The 17,669-nt window shown below is 43.3% G+C and overlaps 2 protein-coding genes across 2 annotated transcripts; both read right to left on the bottom strand.

Moving 5' to 3' along the window:
* Positions 1-2,466: 2,466 nt before the first annotated feature.
* Positions 2,467-5,093, bottom strand: LOC134018452 (L-rhamnose-binding lectin CSL3-like). The gene is made up of 9 exons (XM_062458387.1): positions 4,957-5,093; positions 3,690-3,719; positions 3,566-3,610; positions 3,319-3,454; positions 3,134-3,243; positions 3,016-3,060; positions 2,775-2,910; positions 2,579-2,696; positions 2,467-2,493 (listed from the first exon to the last, which is right to left on the bottom strand). The coding sequence occupies exons 1-8, from the start codon at positions 5,003-5,005 to the stop codon at positions 2,591-2,593; spliced, it is 657 nt and encodes a 218-aa protein (XP_062314371.1). The 5' UTR covers positions 5,006-5,093; the 3' UTR covers positions 2,467-2,493; positions 2,579-2,590.
* An 8,597-nt stretch (positions 5,094-13,690) lies between these two features.
* On the bottom strand, positions 13,691-16,269 carry LOC134018445 (L-rhamnose-binding lectin CSL3-like). The gene is made up of 9 exons (XM_062458379.1): positions 16,133-16,269; positions 14,914-14,943; positions 14,790-14,834; positions 14,543-14,678; positions 14,358-14,467; positions 14,240-14,284; positions 13,999-14,134; positions 13,803-13,920; positions 13,691-13,717 (listed from the first exon to the last, which is right to left on the bottom strand). The coding sequence occupies exons 1-8, from the start codon at positions 16,179-16,181 to the stop codon at positions 13,815-13,817; spliced, it is 657 nt and encodes a 218-aa protein (XP_062314363.1). The 5' UTR covers positions 16,182-16,269; the 3' UTR covers positions 13,691-13,717; positions 13,803-13,814.
* Positions 16,270-17,669: the final 1,400 nt, after the last annotated feature.

The following is a 17,669-nucleotide window of genomic DNA, read 5'->3' as shown; positions in this document are numbered from 1 at the left end:
GTTCACAGCTTCGGCGAAGAGTACTCTGTTAAGATGGACCAACTGGCTACTGGCTGGTGGACCCAAATGCACAACTCCACACAAGGAACCGTTGACAGTTTGATTGGAAAAAAAGGACAAGGGGAACGAAGGAGATCTGGGGGGAGGGGGCAGGCGGGTGGGGGGGGGGGGCAGGCAGGCAGGCAGGCAGACGAACAGGCAAAGGAGGATATGGCACGGTCTGTAACAGGCAGAGACAAAAGCACGATTACCTAGTGTTCTGAGATAACGTACCTTAAGTTAGGAGCCAACACTAACACGTCTACTAGAAGCGTTGAACTGGCGATGAGTGACCGGGGTTGAAATACTGTGGTGCTGATGAGGGTATGAGATGCAGTGGTTTCAATTTCACAGGACGGATTAAGTATGTGGCAGGAGACCCTGAGCCTGGAGCCAACACCTATGAAAACAAGAACAAAACAGAACAAACAGAAAACCTGGCCGGGATCAGGCCGGGAACATAACATATTCTGTCACAGTGCAAATTGAAATCGCTAGATGTTGCTGAAATCAACCCTGAAGGTTTGGACATGTCATGGTGTCATTTTGGTTTATTTACAGCATTCGGTTATGTGTTTGTCTGTACCCTTGTTATCCTCTGCTTCACAAAGTCGCTTTTTAGTTTCAGAGCAGTGTTCTATTGCTTTGATGTCCTTCTTTGACTTCTATCTGGGTGTTGTCAGAACTGCACCTAGAAGGATGGAGCTAGTGGAGGGACAGTAGGAAGAGGACCAGGAAGGAAATCACTACAAGTTGGCGATATCAGGTAAACCATTTCATCATCAGGAGAGAGGGAGATTTCTTCCGACTGCAGACCAAACTTCCAACGAGGGCAGGACCAGAACAGCTTTTTAGCACGGAGCCCCTGGCTTTTACATGGAGCGAGGAAACACCCTGACAACTATAGCCTACTAAATAGTTAAAATACAGGCATGCATATAGCCTGTCCCCTGAGCAGTTGTTAATTCAATCAAGAGCAGCTTTCAGTTGATGAACTGCAGACCTGGGTGAGAGAGCCTGTATGGATGAGTGGAACATTTTAGAAGAAACTTTTCAGTGTACCTTGTCAGTGTTAGTCAGCAATATAGCTCCTTGGCTCTCAAACCGACCCCAACCTAAAGACCAGGGGGACTGTCAGGATGCCACACTATCATGCATTGGACCAGAGGTCAAGATAGAGATCAGAAGAGAAACTCATCTATGACTAAGCAAATGAGTACAGTAGAAGATAGTTTGAATGAGAATATCTGTTGACATGTTTCCTTGTCCTTTTGTAGACCTAAAACATCCAGTATATTTACAGCTCTCAAAATAGGCTTTGAAATAATTGTATACTGTATTATTAGGTAGTAGTGCAAAGTAGCTATGCATGTTATATACTGCAGTACGACTTTTAAGTGATGTGTCCACCGTCCCCAACTACTGTAATTGATTACATGTAGCCTGTAGTGATGTGGCCTTCGTGAATGATTAGTTAATTTTAACAAATCTTTAGTATGACTCAGGAGTAACGAGTAGTCTCAGAGCGATATGTTCATTTTCTCGTGGCCGCGCATCGGGACAGTTCCTCAGTAGAGGAAATGATTCGTTCATCTACCGACTGTCTTCGGATACTTTTTCACGACCTGCATAGGCTCAGAAGAGGAAACGAAGGATTGGTTTACCTCATTTGACAGCTAGGTTTAGTATGACGTTAATGATATTCGTTCACAAGTAATAATTACAGGTTGTTATTTTAACTTGTGTAATTTCAGTTCATTGCAGTGTAATTGTTTACCGTGATAATTAAAAATGCTAGTGTGATGACAAATGACAATTTCAAATCATACAAACTGTCATTATGCTTTTTAATGTGGGAATTTCTATTTTAAAATAGGCCATCTGCCACACAAATGTGTAATCTTGGCTTGTTAAGATGCACCAAGATATGATAAATGTTTGCAGTGGAAGTATTCAGGCCAAGGATTTGGCTATCAAATATTAGTGTGCGTTTGTGAGAGAGAACGCGCATGTCTGTGTGCGTGCACGTGTCTTACATGCCAGGTATCTGGCAGTTCAGAAATAATTTGTGTGGACAGCAAAGATATTAAGGCAGGAACCATGGGAATAATTGTTTTGTATGTTCCGGCTGGAAAGGATTGAATAATAACTACATTTCATAACACTAAGAACAGGATGTGGTGATGCCTGGGAAAAGTATTTGAAACCAGGTAGGTTTTGTTTTAACTCAGAGCTTTGCTCTGGACTTTGTCTCAGTGGGTTTAGTAAATCAAGTGCTTCCTACATCAATGATCCATATTGTCCCTGATGCGTTTCTGACTGACCTGGAAACAACCACAACACACTGATACATGTAAATGGTGGAAAATGGTGGAATTTATTCAATATTGAACCAGTCTTTGGCATTGGAACAGGTTCACATCCAGGTCCACTCCTTCGACCCAACAATACTCACTGAAACAGAAAGTGCCAGTCAACAAATATTATATTATAAAAGACACACACGTCACTCATACAGAGTGATGTAAAGATCACTTACCGCAGGTGTAGGTCATGTGCAGGTATAGGTCACATACAGGTATTTGTAGGTTCCATAACAGGGATCAGAGAACACAGAGTTGGAGGCAGACAGAGAACAGCTTGTATGTCCATTGCACCTGGGAAGGAGCAAAATAAGTGTGTGAGTGTGTGTGTGAGAGAGAACACGCATGTCTGTGTGCGTGCACGTGTCTTACATGCCAGCCACCGACAGCAAGGTTGTGGGGTTGAGGCAGTTGGTGTTGCTAATCTGGCTTGGTGGACGACCAGTGACGCAGGTCACCCTGTCTGTGCGTCCATAGTTAGCACTGACAACGTTGATATGAGAACTCCCTGGAAACAGGAAGTTATTACCTCTGCTTTCTTACCATCAAAGTGTATGCCGTGTGGAACTATTAACAGCATAGTAGGGCAACAGCATTCAGTGTTACAACATACCACAGTTTAGGGTAGCCTGCTGACCTTCACAGATCACTGTCGTCTCTGAAACAGTAATAGTACAAATATGTCAGTGTCAACGCTATACACACACACAATCAAACACACAAATACCAACTTGGGGGAATGCAGTTGTAGATCACATGCAGGTATTTGTAGGTTCCATAACAGGGATCAGAGAACACAGAGTTGGAGGCATCCAGAGAACAGCTTGTATGCCCATTGCACCTGGGAAGGTGGAAGGAGCAAAATGAGTGTGAGAAAAAGCAAACACGCATGTCTGTGTGCGTGCACGTGTCTTACATGCTAGTCACCAACGGGAAGGTTGTGGGGTTGAGGCAGTTGGTGTTGCGAATCTGATGTCGTGGACGACCAGAGATGCAGGTCACACGGTCGGTGCGTCCATAGTTAGCACTGACCACGTTGATCACAGAACTCCCTGGAAACAGGAAAAAGTTAAGCCCCATTCTCTTACCATTAATGTAACTTCAATGCTGTGGGAAACAGTATAGCAAGGCAACTGTACAACTGTAACAGTGTAGCAACGTACCACAGTTCAGGGTGGCCTGCTGACCTTCACAGATGTCTGTAGTCACTGAAACAGTACAAATTATAATTGTCAATCGTTTACAAAAAGCAGATCCTCCCTTGGACAATCAGGCTCTGAGTTTTACCTGCTCCTGTAGACATACAACATGCCAGCACTGAAAAAGACAGAAAGATCACAATCACAATCTGGCAGTTGGTCAAATATGGACCGTAAACATTCCTAGAGCATCATATACAGTTGTACCCAGAGCATCATATACAGTTGGACCCAGAGCATCATATACAGTTGGACCCAGAGCATCATATACAGTTGGACCCAGAGCATCATATACAGTTGGACCCAGAGCATCATATACAGTTGGACCCAGAGCATCATATACAGTTGGACCCAGAGCATCATATACAGTTGGACCCAGAGCATCATATACAGTTGTACCCAGAGCATCATATACAGTTGGACCCAGAGCATCATATACAGTTGGACCCAGAGCATCATATACAGTTGGACCCAGAGCATCATATACAGTTGGACCCAGAGCATCATATACAGTTGGACCCAGAGCATCATATACAGTTGGACCCAGAGCATCATATACAGTTGGACCCAGAGCATCATATACAGTTGGACCCAGATGCATTTGCAACATCTACAACGCCTTCTGGATATTTGTGGAAAGACAAGAAACTCACCCCCACCCCTTTACATTTCATAAACGGAAACCAACAATTCATTGAAGTAATGCAAGGCTGAGTGTCACCCTGCCCCCACCTCTCAGGCTAAAATCTGGAGTTGCTGGATGGAGTCTACTTGATGGTCTCACCTCATTTTGTAACTTACTGTTGCATGTTGTTAAGGGTCAAGATGTGGTCTGGTTGTTCTAATTATTATAGTTTGGTATAAAAGGGAATTATGAAGCATTGTTCTGTGGATTCTTAATCTCCTAAGCACTTTCAGCTCTGGCTTGTCCTACTCCTTCCTCACCTCTTGTTCTCTGATTAACAATAATCATAGTGGAGTAGGTAAAAACCTTCATTTTGTAACATGTTTGCTTTGTAATCAATTCCATTATCCATTTCACCTTACTTTGACCATTCTGGCTCCAATTTAACCCATAGTCAAATAACTAAAAATACACACCTTTCACTAAAGTAACCCAGAACAAATGACTTCGGAAATAGTTTCACGATGTCTCTGGAACTGTGATCATTCCATAACATTCAAGTTTACATTTTTAAAAGGAGGGAGCGATAGGAGTTACCTTACAGTGAATCCAGTCACAAACCATAATCTAATTCTACAACTTCAAACCCAGACAAACTTGAATGATAATGTAAATATAAAAGTAGTCCTCCTGCTCACCAAGGAGCAGCCCAGAGAGACCAGGTACTTACAGATCAAAGCACCCAGCGTAAGACGAGGACTCATGGTCTTTCTAGACATTATACAAAAACAACCTCACCTCAGACAACTTGTATTAATAGAGGCAAAAATTCAGACTCGTGGACAAACAGCAGCTGCGTGTGTTGGATATGTAGACGTGTAACTAGTCAATTGTATTTATAGAGGGGCAGGTGGTGATTGATTGAGTTCAACCCTAATCCAAAACACCAGATTCTAATAATTACCTTGCTGACAAGCTGAATCATATTTGTTCCAATTGTGGTTCCAAATCTGCAGGAAGAGGGTTGACCAGCGCAACAGTTGAATGAAGCAGGATAATTAAGGATGTGGTGATGCTTGGGACAAGTATTTGAAATGTTGTGTTTATGTTAACTCAGAGCTTTGCTCTGGACTTGTTTGGTCTCAGTGGGTTTAGTAAATCAAGTGCTTCCTGTATCACTGATCATCCTGACTCTGGTGTGTTTGACTGACTAACCAGGAACTAACCAGGAATACATGGAGGAATGTATTCAATGTTTTGTTGTTTGAATGATTGATTGTGTGACTGTCACACTTCCAGCCCGGCTCCAAAGGTCCAGGTCACCAGAGGAGTTACCCCTCACACACCTGCACTACATTCCCCTAATGAGCTGTTTCACTCCCTCATCTGTTGTAGCCAGACCCCCACCCCTCGCTCCTCGGCTTGAGGCAACGGCCCCGGTGGATGTTGATGGTATTGTATTTCCGATTATGTACCTGACTCGTCTGGTCGATTTTATTCTTTATTACAGTTTTTCACGATTGCTAAAACACATTTCTTGAAACGGTCCACCATTTTCTCAAAACTGTAAACACAAAACCAAATATAGCTGCAAGCAGCGATGCGGGTTCCTCCGCAAAATGGCAAAATATTATAAAAATGTACATTGTAGAAGAGGGAGAGTTGGACAACAAGAGAGCAAAGGTACTTCATGTAGTTGGCCAACAACAAAAGGCTGAATGGGGATTTGAACTCATAAGGCATAAGCAGTAGCGGAGATAGCGTGGGTGCATGGGTGCGGCCGCCCCAGGGCCCCGTGCCAGTCAGGGGGCCTCCAAACGCCGCCGATCTTGCGTCACCTTACGAGAAAGGGGCCCTCCCTTAGTGACACAATGCAGATAATTAGCTGAAAGAAGCTAACTGCGGCTTCTGATCTCGTGCTACCACATTCCGTTAATCCAGCTATTTTTATCAAACGTAAGTTACGTAACAGTCACTTAACTCATGGCTATGGTAAACCAGCACAACAATAACAATTGCCAGGCAACAAAACGCTACATTCCGTGCCGAACGAAGTCTCAGCCGTCTATGTCTCATTAAGACATAGCCTACTTGCGTTCGTGCATGGATGAGGCCAGACTGTCAAATCTCACCTTTCTGTGTGTGGAGCGGGACATACATATTGACAAGGACAAAGTGGTTGGCAAATTTTCCACCGTGAAGGAGGAGGATGAAGATTTAATAAGGGATATGTGTATAGTTTTGTTAGATTCATTTGTTCTGGAGGATCGTTAAGCAGACAACAAAATTGTAAGAAATACTGTGGCACTGATTGAGCGAACTTAGCCTGTTCAGCACCATCGCTGTCGATCAGCTGTTGCTGTCCGTGGTGTTGAAAATATTTTATTTGACTGGCAAACTGTTTTCTTTGTTCGTCAATACAAACTTGTCAACAAATGTGGCTTTTCTTTGTGTCTTATTTGACATATAGGCTTACTTGGCTGAACATGTGACACATTATAACATATGCATTCATCAGATATTTTACCGTTTTTTTTACGTTTTTAATTTTAAAATGACTTGGTAGCAGAGGGCCCCATGATGAAGCTCCGCCCCCACTGCACTGAGTCTTGCTCCGCCCCTGGGCATAAGGTTACAAGTCAGTCTCTTTATCCTCTCTGCTACACACCAACTGTTGAGATTTTATGAATAGCTTTGGTCAGCTTTGGGACAAAGGTGAAGAAACGGTTGACATTTTAAGGTAAAATTGCATGAAATTGCGCATTGTACATCAGAATGATGTCACCTTGAAGCCAATAAGGTTTGAAAAACCATCAGTCAAAATTATATTTTATTTATTGACACAAAGATATTGAGGCAATGTGGACATTTACATAAATACACCCCTTTCAGACATTTTGTATTGCATTTCTCATTCCATTTCACCCTATATAAAGACACATCTGCCCGCACACTATCCCCATCCATGCTGTTTCTCTCTCTCCCAGCGCAGGTCACGCCAAAGCAGAAATGCTGCAGCAGCCGCATGAGGTTTAGGTGTAGTCCAATCGTTGCCTCCCACAATCCAAACACATTAACCGCAACAATGTCTTCACATTTTCTCACAGATGGCTTGATATATTGACTCTCTTCTTGAGTAGATCTCTTTCCAGAATCTCAGTCAAACCAGAATAACTTCATAAACAACTGGCTAGGGTACGGCCCACGTCCAGCCCCTTGCGAGTGAAACCTTTGATAGTAGACTCTCTGTTCGGATTAAACTACACGCACACTCAGGGTGACCAACAAGATTATATTAACTAACAAACAATAACATTACAAACATCTAACTGAACGAACACAACAACTGAAATCCCTCGCATGGCCGTTGTAACCGAACTATTTTCCTCAAGTCTTTGCGTTTTTTGACATGCCACACTGCATGCTGGGTACTCAAGAGCACTGATTATCTAGCTGTGCACCGACTGCGTGGTATGACGAGATGCTAGTGACGTGCTAAGGTTTCTGAGTCTCCTGCATTAACAAGTTCTGATTCGATTGGCAAGCTATTTTTACTAATGTTTTAGTAAATCATTTAGTAAATGTTTTAGTTCATCTTGAACTAAGTCTTGTTTTTATGATCAAAAACACGTGGTCATGGGTTTAGAAATGATTATCAGACTAGCCTTTTTATTTCATGTGTAGCCTCGCCAAGTTCAACCCACACAGGACATGTTATATAGGATCCTTATTCTGAAGCTGCTTCTGGCAATTAAACAAAGTACAATGACTTATAATGGCTCTGCTCTCTAAACTATCCTTCCCAACCATTCTGTAAATACAGAGAAAGCTACCTCAATTGCAAAATGTTATGGTTCACCATAACCATGAAAGTTAGTGAAATGAGTGAAAAACAGAGAGCCAAATGCACAGCACTAACTTTCTAGACCTGCATCAAAACAAACATGTGTCATTAGATGCAGTATAATATAATACATTTCAGACTAAAACCAAACAACCTCTCTCACATTACGCTGCAGTACCGTCTAATGTGTCATTCGTCTCACTTTGCACTAAGATGAAGGTTACCTAGCTCAAAGAAATAGCACCATCCAGTGGTATGTATAGAACGGTACTATCTGGAACAGAGAGAAGATGCCACAAGACTATGTATTTTGTATTCTCTACAGCTGTACAGTGATACTAACTCTATATTTCGGTATGTGTGTACAGTGTGTGTGTTCACATAGGCCCTTTCTGAAAAGAGACAACGGTCTCAAATATGGAATTACTCAAAGAAAACCTCGGGCCTTGATGTAGTTGGGTCATGTGAATGAAAAGGGCATCCTTGTTTGGCAGTCAGGTTTCCATCTTGTCATCATCATGGGATAGTAAGTCATGAAGAAATATTTTCCATCAGATTATGGTTGACAAAATGAACTACATTTAGTCATTTAGCAGACACTCTTATCCAGAGCAACTTACAGTAAGTACGGGGACATTCCCCCGAGGCAAGTAGGGTGAAGTGCCTTGTCCAAGGACACAACGTCATTTTGCCAAGACAGGGAATCGAACTGGCAACCTTCTGATTAATAGCCCGATTCCCTAACCGCTCAGCCATCTGACTCACTGACTCTGAACTGATTAAGGTGGTGGCCAATTTGACACCAATCTGCTTCATCTATCAAATTTTCAAGCTTTAGCAGACACTCACACACACACCATAGTGAAAGCATGGGACTGGGGTGTTTGTTTTTTTGAGAATTGGTGGTCTAGCCATAATCCATTTGATTAACTGAGCCCACAAACCTTGGCTGTAAACAAAGAGCTCATTCACACAGCAAGATCCTGCTTAGGAATCTTTTTATGACAAACATTCCTGTGCGTTCATCCTTATCTTCGAAGGCTGATTCTAGGATGACTGGATTGGATACCCCCCCCCCCCCCCCTTTAGCTGGTCTTTGTTTATACAGACATACATTTTCCTTCATTGAGGAACATGCAAAGGCGGGCGGCTAATAGCCTTTCGTGCCTTTGCTGAGTGAGTGAAGTAACATGTCAGCAAGTCGGTCTGTTTTGGCTGGATGGAGTGCAGCTCAGAGCAGAGAGACGGAGGAGGGGGGATGACAGCCAGTATCTGCAACGAGGAGCTGTGCAAACATACAAAGTGTGCTGCCTGGGATGTGCAGTGTGTCTGGGCAGGGATGGCATTATTAGGGTGCGTCAATGCAGGGAAGGGCACAGCACTCATCCTGTCTCATGCTCACGAACTTTGAGCTGTGGGAAGCTCAACCTTTCCAAATGAGTAATCAGCCAGGCTGTAGTAAAGCCCATTAGGAAGTCCAACCAAGTGTCCAAAGAAACAAATTGGAGGATATCAACAACCTTCCTCTGCAAGTTTCTCACAATGAGCCCAGAACTAATCCCTGATAGTTTCTGGGATGATCCTTGTTGCTCCAGACCCTTCACACGACAGTGTTTGGCATTCATATGCAAACATGGGGAGATTGTCTAGAACTGATTGTGCACGTTGCACATACACATGCAAGGCGTTTTATGGGACATGGAGGAGAGGCAGGGCGGGGTTGGAAGGGATGGCTGATGGGATTGATCTCTGGAACAAATCAGGTCTTGGCTCTAAGAGGCTGAGAACCGAAGAGAGAAACACAACCCAATTATTATTTCATCTTTAGAAGCCATGTTAGCACACACTAAAACTTTTGCCCAGTGTTTCTGGGCAGAATGCTAACCTTGTAGTGTGGTGACTGAAGCTGCAAAGGAAGGGAGGGTGATGTTGACAAGGTAGTGTGTATGGCTGCATGTGCGAGTTTGTCTCCATGTCTTCATGTTCCTAAGTCTCCCTCCCTCGTCACTCTGTCCTCCAGCATAGCCGTGCGTCCATCCAGCCAGCTCAGAGGCATCTGGTACTGTACACAGGAGGAGAGGAGGCTGCCGCAAAGACAGCTGGAGCTCATCGAAGGGCAGCCATGGGCGGAAGCAGCGAGGACACCAGACTCTGCACAGGGACCCAGACATGGTGAGCTTACAATTTTAGCCCTCATCACTGATCCTGTAATCTTGTTCCCAGGCTTTCTCAACTCACAAGAATTTAGCCTGGTGAAGACCTCTCGCATCCCGGGTCGTGGGTGGAGTGATCCTGGGTCGTGGGTGGAGGGACATCCAGGTAAGTTGCTTTGTGAAGTGCTGTCTAATCTGCTGAATGCTGCTGAATCTGAGAAGTCAGTTGTTGTAAACAGCAAAACAGCACAAACAAACTATAAGGACAAACGTACATTTAGTTCTTGTTACACTGGAATGTTATATACGTGAAATATATGCAGTTGAATTTACTGTCCAGACCCAGAGGAAGTGAGTTCTCAGCCTCTCTACTGATCCAGGGTCATTTCAGTGTTTCCCTAAGGTGTGCCTGGATTAAAAAGCAGGTTCTCACAGCATATCTGTAGATGTATGTCCAGGCATGTCATTTGCAGAAACTGGTCTTTGTGGTTAGAATATGTAGGTTTGCGAGTACAAAAGAGAATACACACAGCACATACAGCAATGAAAAGCTTTCAAAGCAATTGTAGGAGATTGACAAATTCAAGGTAATACAAGATGAAGGGAGATTGTCTTTTTAAATTCATGTTTATGAGTTCATTCATGTTCATGAGTACAGTAGTAGTAGGGTAGTAGATGGGTAGTAGATGAGTAGTAGATTACAAAGTATAGCTGGCTATCTTGGTAAGAGCTTGCAACATGCAACAATGTATACAGTACATATTTGTTGATATTTGTCTCTCTTAAGAGAAGAGAGTTTGGTAAAGATCTGTGAAGATTTGAGGATGGCTGACTTTGCTTAAGTTTTCAGGCATTATTCACCAGACCAGATGAAACAAGTTCATATCTAAAGGAAGTCCCAGCACATAACTTATATGGATATTTTGATCCAATAAATGTGTTGCTTTTCATTCAGAATTATTGCCTCAAGGAACCTTGGCGCTTGCCAAAATGAACCAAGTGTTCACAGCTTCGGCGAAGAGTACTCTGTTAAGATGGACCAACTGGCTACTGGCTGGTGGACCCAAATGCACAACTCCACACAAGGAACCGTTGACAGTTTGATTGGAAAAAAAGGACAAGGGGAACGAAGGAGATCTGGGGGGAGGGGGCAGGCGGGTGGGGGGGGGGGGCAGGCAGGCAGGCAGGCAGACGAACAGGCAAAGGAGGATATGGCACGGTCTGTAACAGGCAGAGACAAAAGCACGATTACCTAGTGTTCTGAGATAACGTACCTTAAGTTAGGAGCCAACACTAACACGTCTACTAGAAGCGTTGAACTGGCGATGAGTGACCGGGGTTGAAATACTGTGGTGCTGATGAGGGTATGAGATGCAGTGGTTTCAATTTCACAGGACGGATTAAGTATGTGGCAGGAGACCCTGAGCCTGGAGCCAACACCTATGAAAACAAGAACAAAACAGAACAAACAGAAAACCTGGCCGGGATCAGGCCGGGAACATAACATATTCTGTCACAGTGCAAATTGAAATCGCTAGATGTTGCTGAAATCAACCCTGAAGGTTTGGACATGTCATGGTGTCATTTTGGTTTATTTACAGCATTCGGTTATGTGTTTGTCTGTACCCTTGTTATCCTCTGCTTCACAAAGTCGCTTTTTAGTTTCAGAGCAGTGTTCTATTGCTTTGATGTCCTTCTTTGACTTCTATCTGGGTGTTGTCAGAACTGCACCTAGAAGGATGGAGCTAGTGGAGGGACAGTAGGAAGAGGACCAGGAAGGAAATCACTACAAGTTGGCGATATCAGGTAAACCATTTCATCATCAGGAGAGAGGGAGATTTCTTCCGACTGCAGACCAAACTTCCAACGAGGGCAGGACCAGAACAGCTTTTTAGCACGGAGCCCCTGGCTTTTACATGGAGCGAGGAAACACCCTGACAACTATAGCCTACTAAATAGTTAAAATACAGGCATGCATATAGCCTGTCCCCTGAGCAGTTGTTAATTCAATCAAGAGCAGCTTTCAGTTGATGAACTGCAGACCTGGGTGAGAGAGCCTGTATGGATGAGTGGAACATTTTAGAAGAAACTTTTCAGTGTACCTTGTCAGTGTTAGTCAGCAATATAGCTCCTTGGCTCTCAAACCGACCCCAACCTAAAGACCAGGGGGACTGTCAGGATGCCACACTATCATGCATTGGACCAGAGGTCAAGATAGAGATCAGAAGAGAAACTCATCTATGACTAAGCAAATGAGTACAGTAGAAGATAGTTTGAATGAGAATATCTGTTGACATGTTTCCTTGTCCTTTTGTAGACCTAAAACATCCAGTATATTTACAGCTCTCAAAATAGGCTTTGAAATAATTGTATACTGTATTATTAGGTAGTAGTGCAAAGTAGCTATGCATGTTATATACTGCAGTACGACTTTTAAGTGATGTGTCCACCGTCCCCAACTACTGTAATTGATTACATGTAGCCTGTAGTGATGTGGCCTTCGTGAATGATTAGTTAATTTTAACAAATCTTTAGTATGACTCAGGAGTAACGAGTAGTCTCAGAGCGATATGTTCATTTTCTCGTGGCCGCGCATCGGGACAGTTCCTCAGTAGAGGAAATGATTCGTTCATCTACCGACTGTCTTCGGATACTTTTTCACGACCTGCATAGGCTCAGAAGAGGAAACGAAGGATTGGTTTACCTCATTTGACAGCTAGGTTTAGTATGACGTTAATGATATTCGTTCACAAGTAATAATTACAGGTTGTTATTTTAACTTGTGTAATTTCAGTTCATTGCAGTGTAATTGTTTACCGTGATAATTAAAAATGCTAGTGTGATGACAAATGACAATTTCAAATCATACAAACTGTCATTATGCTTTTTAATGTGGGAATTTCTATTTTAAAATAGGCCATCTGCCACACAAATGTGTAATCTTGGCTTGTTAAGATGCACCAAGATATGATAAATGTTTGCAGTGGAAGTATTCAGGCCAAGGATTTGGCTATCAAATATTAGTGTGCGTTTGTGAGAGAGAACGCGCATGTCTGTGTGCGTGCACGTGTCTTACATGCCAGGTATCTGGCAGTTCAGAAATAATTTGTGTGGACAGCAAAGATATTAAGGCAGGAACCATGGGAATAATTGTTTTGTATGTTCCGGCTGGAAAGGATTGAATAATAACTACATTTCATAACACTAAGAACAGGATGTGGTGATGCCTGGGAAAAGTATTTGAAACCAGGTAGGTTTTGTTTTAACTCAGAGCTTTGCTCTGGACTTTGTCTCAGTGGGTTTAGTAAATCAAGTGCTTCCTACATCAATGATCCATATTGTCCCTGATGCGTTTCTGACTGACCTGGAAACAACCACAACACACTGATACATGTAAATGGTGGAAAATGGTGGAATTTATTCAATATTGAACCAGTCTTTGGCATTGGAACAGGTTCACATCCAGGTCCACTCCTTCGACCCAACAATACTCACTGAAACAGAAAGTGCCAGTCAACAAATATTATATTATAAAAGACACACACGTCACTCATACAGAGTGATGTAAAGATCACTTACCGCAGGTGTAGGTCATGTGCAGGTATAGGTCACATACAGGTATTTGTAGGTTCCATAACAGGGATCAGAGAACACAGAGTTGGAGGCAGACAGAGAACAGCTTGTATGTCCATTGCACCTGGGAAGGAGCAAAATAAGTGTGTGAGTGTGTGTGTGAGAGAGAACACGCATGTCTGTGTGCGTGCACGTGTCTTACATGCCAGCCACCGACAGCAAGGTTGTGGGGTTGAGGCAGTTGGTGTTGCTAATCTGGCTTGGTGGACGACCAGTGACGCAGGTCACCCTGTCTGTGCGTCCATAGTTAGCACTGACAACGTTGATATGAGAACTCCCTGGAAACAGGAAGTTATTACCTCTGCTTTCTTACCATCAAAGTGTATGCCGTGTGGAACTATTAACAGCATAGTAGGGCAACAGCATTCAGTGTTACAACATACCACAGTTTAGGGTAGCCTGCTGACCTTCACAGATCACTGTCGTCTCTGAAACAGTAATAGTACAAATATGTCAGTGTCAACGCTATACACACACACAATCAAACACACAAATACCAACTTGGGGGAATGCAGTTGTAGATCACATGCAGGTATTTGTAGGTTCCATAACAGGGATCAGAGAACACAGAGTTGGAGGCATCCAGAGAACAGCTTGTATGCCCATTGCACCTGGGAAGGTGGAAGGAGCAAAATGAGTGTGAGAAAAAGCAAACACGCATGTCTGTGTGCGTGCACGTGTCTTACATGCTAGTCACCAACGGGAAGGTTGTGGGGTTGAGGCAGTTGGTGTTGCGAATCTGATGTCGTGGACGACCAGAGATGCAGGTCACACGGTCGGTGCGTCCATAGTTAGCACTGACCACGTTGATCACAGAACTCCCTGGAAACAGGAAAAAGTTAAGCCCCATTCTCTTACCATTAATGTAACTTCAATGCTGTGGGAAACAGTATAGCAAGGCAACTGTACAACTGTAACAGTGTAGCAACGTACCACAGTTCAGGGTGGCCTGCTGACCTTCACAGATGTCTGTAGTCACTGAAACAGTACAAATTATAATTGTCAATCGTTTACAAAAAGCAGATCCTCCCTTGGACAATCAGGCTCTGAGTTTTACCTGCTCCTGTAGACATACAACATGCCAGCACTGAAAAAGACAGAAAGATCACAATCACAATCTGGCAGTTGGTCAAATATGGACCGTAAACATTCCTAGAGCATCATATACAGTTGTACCCAGAGCATCATATACAGTTGGACCCAGAGCATCATATACAGTTGGACCCAGAGCATCATATACAGTTGGACCCAGAGCATCATATACAGTTGGACCCAGAGCATCATATACAGTTGGACCCAGAGCATCATATACAGTTGTACCCAGAGCATCATATACAGTTGGACCCAGAGCATCATATACAGTTGGACCCAGAGCATCATATACAGTTGGACCCAGAGCATCATATACAGTTGGACCCAGAGCATCATATACAGTTGGACCCAGAGCATCATATACAGTTGGACCCAGAGCATCATATACAGTTGGACCCAGAGCATCATATACAGTTGGACCCAGATGCATTTGCAACATCTACAACGCCTTCTGGATATTTGTGGAAAGACAAGAAACTCACCCCCACCCCTTTACATTTCATAAACGGAAACCAACAATTCATTGAAGTAATGCAAGGCTGAGTGTCACCCTGCCCCCACCTCTCAGGCTAAAATCTGGAGTTGCTGGATGGAGTCTACTTGATGGTCTCACCTCATTTTGTAACTTACTGTTGCATGTTGTTAAGGGTCAAGATGTGGTCTGGTTGTTCTAATTATTATAGTTTGGTATAAAAGGGAATTATGAAGCATTGTTCTGTGGATTCTTAATCTCCTAAGCACTTTCAGCTCTGGCTTGTCCTACTCCTTCCTCACCTCTTGTTCTCTGATTAACAATAATCATAGTGGAGTAGGTAAAAACCTTCATTTTGTAACATGTTTGCTTTGTAATCAATTCCATTATCCATTTCACCTTACTTTGACCATTCTGGCTCCAATTTAACCCATAGTCAAATAACTAAAAATACACACCTTTCACTAAAGTAACCCAGAACAAATGACTTCGGAAATAGTTTCACGATGTCTCTGGAACTGTGATCATTCCATAACATTCAAGTTTACATTTTTAAAAGGAGGGAGCGATAGGAGTTACCTTACAGTGAATCCAGTCACAAACCATAATCTAATTCTACAACTTCAAACCCAGACAAACTTGAATGATAATGTAAATATAAAAGTAGTCCTCCTGCTCACCAAGGAGCAGCCCAGAGAGACCAGGTACTTACAGATCAAAGCACCCAGCGTAAGACGAGGACTCATGGTCTTTCTAGACATTATACAAAAACAACCTCACCTCAGACAACTTGTATTAATAGAGGCAAAAATTCAGACTCGTGGACAAACAGCAGCTGCGTGTGTTGGATATGTAGACGTGTAACTAGTCAATTGTATTTATAGAGGGGCAGGTGGTGATTGATTGAGTTCAACCCTAATCCAAAACACCAGATTCTAATAATTACCTTGCTGACAAGCTGAATCATATTTGTTCCAATTGTGGTTCCAAATCTGCAGGAAGAGGGTTGACCAGCCCAACAGTTGAATGAAGCAGGATAATTAAGGATGTGGTGATGCTTGGGACAAGTATTTGAAATGTTGTGTTTATGTTAACTCAGAGCTTTGCTCTGGACTTGTTTGGTCTCAGTGGGTTTAGTAAATCAAGTGCTTCCTGTATCACTGATCATCCTGACTCTGGTGTGTTTGACTGACTAACCAGGAACTAACCAGGAATACATGGAGGAATGTATTCAATGTTTTGTTGTTTGAATGATTGATTGTGTGACTGTCACACTTCCAGCCCGGCTCCAAAGGTCCAGGTCACCAGAGGAGTTACCCCTCACACACCTGCACTACATTCCCCTAATGAGCTGTTTCACTCCCTCATCTGTTGTAGCCAGACCCCCACCCCTCGCTCCTCGGCTTGAGGCAACGGCCCCGGTGGATGTTGATGGTATTGTATTTCCGATTATGTACCTGACTCGTCTGGTCGATTTTATTCTTTATTACAGTTTTTCACGATTGCTAAAACACATTTCTTGAAACGGTCCACCATTTTCTCAAAACTGTAAACACAAAACCAAATATAGCTGCAAGCAGCGATGCGGGTTCCTCCGCAAAATGGCAAAATATTATAAAAATGTACATTGTAGAAGAGGGAGAGTTGGACAACAAGAGAGCAAAGGTACTTCATGTAGTTGGCCAACAACAAAAGGCTGAATGGGGATTTGAACTCATAAGGCATAAGCAGTAGCGGAGATAGCGTGGGTGCATGGGTGCGGCCGCCCCAGGGCCCCGTGCCAGTCAGGGGGCCTCCAAACGCCGCCGATCTTGCGTCACCTTACGAGAAAGGGGCCCTCCCTTAGTGACACAATGCAGATAATTAGCTGAAAGAAGCTAACTGCGGCTTCTGATCTCGTGCTACCACATTCCGTTAATCCAGCTATTTTTATCAAACGTAAGTTACGTAACAGTCACTTAACTCATGGCTATGGTAAACCAGCACAACAATAACAATTGCCAGGCAACAAAACGCTACATTCCGTGCCGAACGAAGTCTCAGCCGTCTATGTCTCATTAAGACATAGCCTACTTGCGTTCGTGCATGGATGAGGCCAGACTGTCAAATCTCACCTTTCTGTGTGTGGAGCGGGACATACATATTGACAAGGACAAAGTGGTTGGCAAATTTTCCACCGTGAAGGAGGAGGATGAAGATTTAATAAGGGATATGTGTATAGTTTTGTTAGATTCATTTGTTCTGGAGGA

Source organism: Osmerus eperlanus, chromosome 4 (genome assembly GCF_963692335.1).
Source record: "Osmerus eperlanus chromosome 4, fOsmEpe2.1, whole genome shotgun sequence".
In the NCBI taxonomy this organism is placed as follows: Eukaryota; Metazoa; Chordata; class Actinopteri; order Osmeriformes; family Osmeridae; genus Osmerus; species Osmerus eperlanus.
Note: the sequence above shows the minus strand (reverse complement) of the source record. Positions and strands in the feature narration are given on the sequence as shown.

Coding starts and splice junctions, on each gene's coding strand:
- LOC134018452 (XM_062458387.1), bottom strand. CDS start 5,005: ATGTCTAGAAAGACCATGAGTCCTCGTCTTACGCTGGGTGCTTTGATC. Junction 3,455..3,565: donor GCAGGCCACCCTGAACTGTG/GTACGTTGCTAC, acceptor TCCTGTTTCCAG/GGAGTTCTGTGATCAACGTG. Junction 2,697..2,774: donor TTGCTGTCGGTGGCTGGCAT/GTAAGACACGTG, acceptor GCTCCTTCCCAG/GTGCAATGGACATACAAGCT.
- LOC134018445 (XM_062458379.1), bottom strand. CDS start 16,181: ATGTCTAGAAAGACCATGAGTCCTCGTCTTACGCTGGGTGCTTTGATC. Junction 14,944..16,132: donor TACGCTGGGTGCTTTGATCT/GTAAGTACCTGG, acceptor TGTCTTTTTCAG/TGCTGGCATGTTGTATGTCT. Junction 13,921..13,998: donor TTGCTGTCGGTGGCTGGCAT/GTAAGACACGTG, acceptor GCTCCTTCCCAG/GTGCAATGGACATACAAGCT.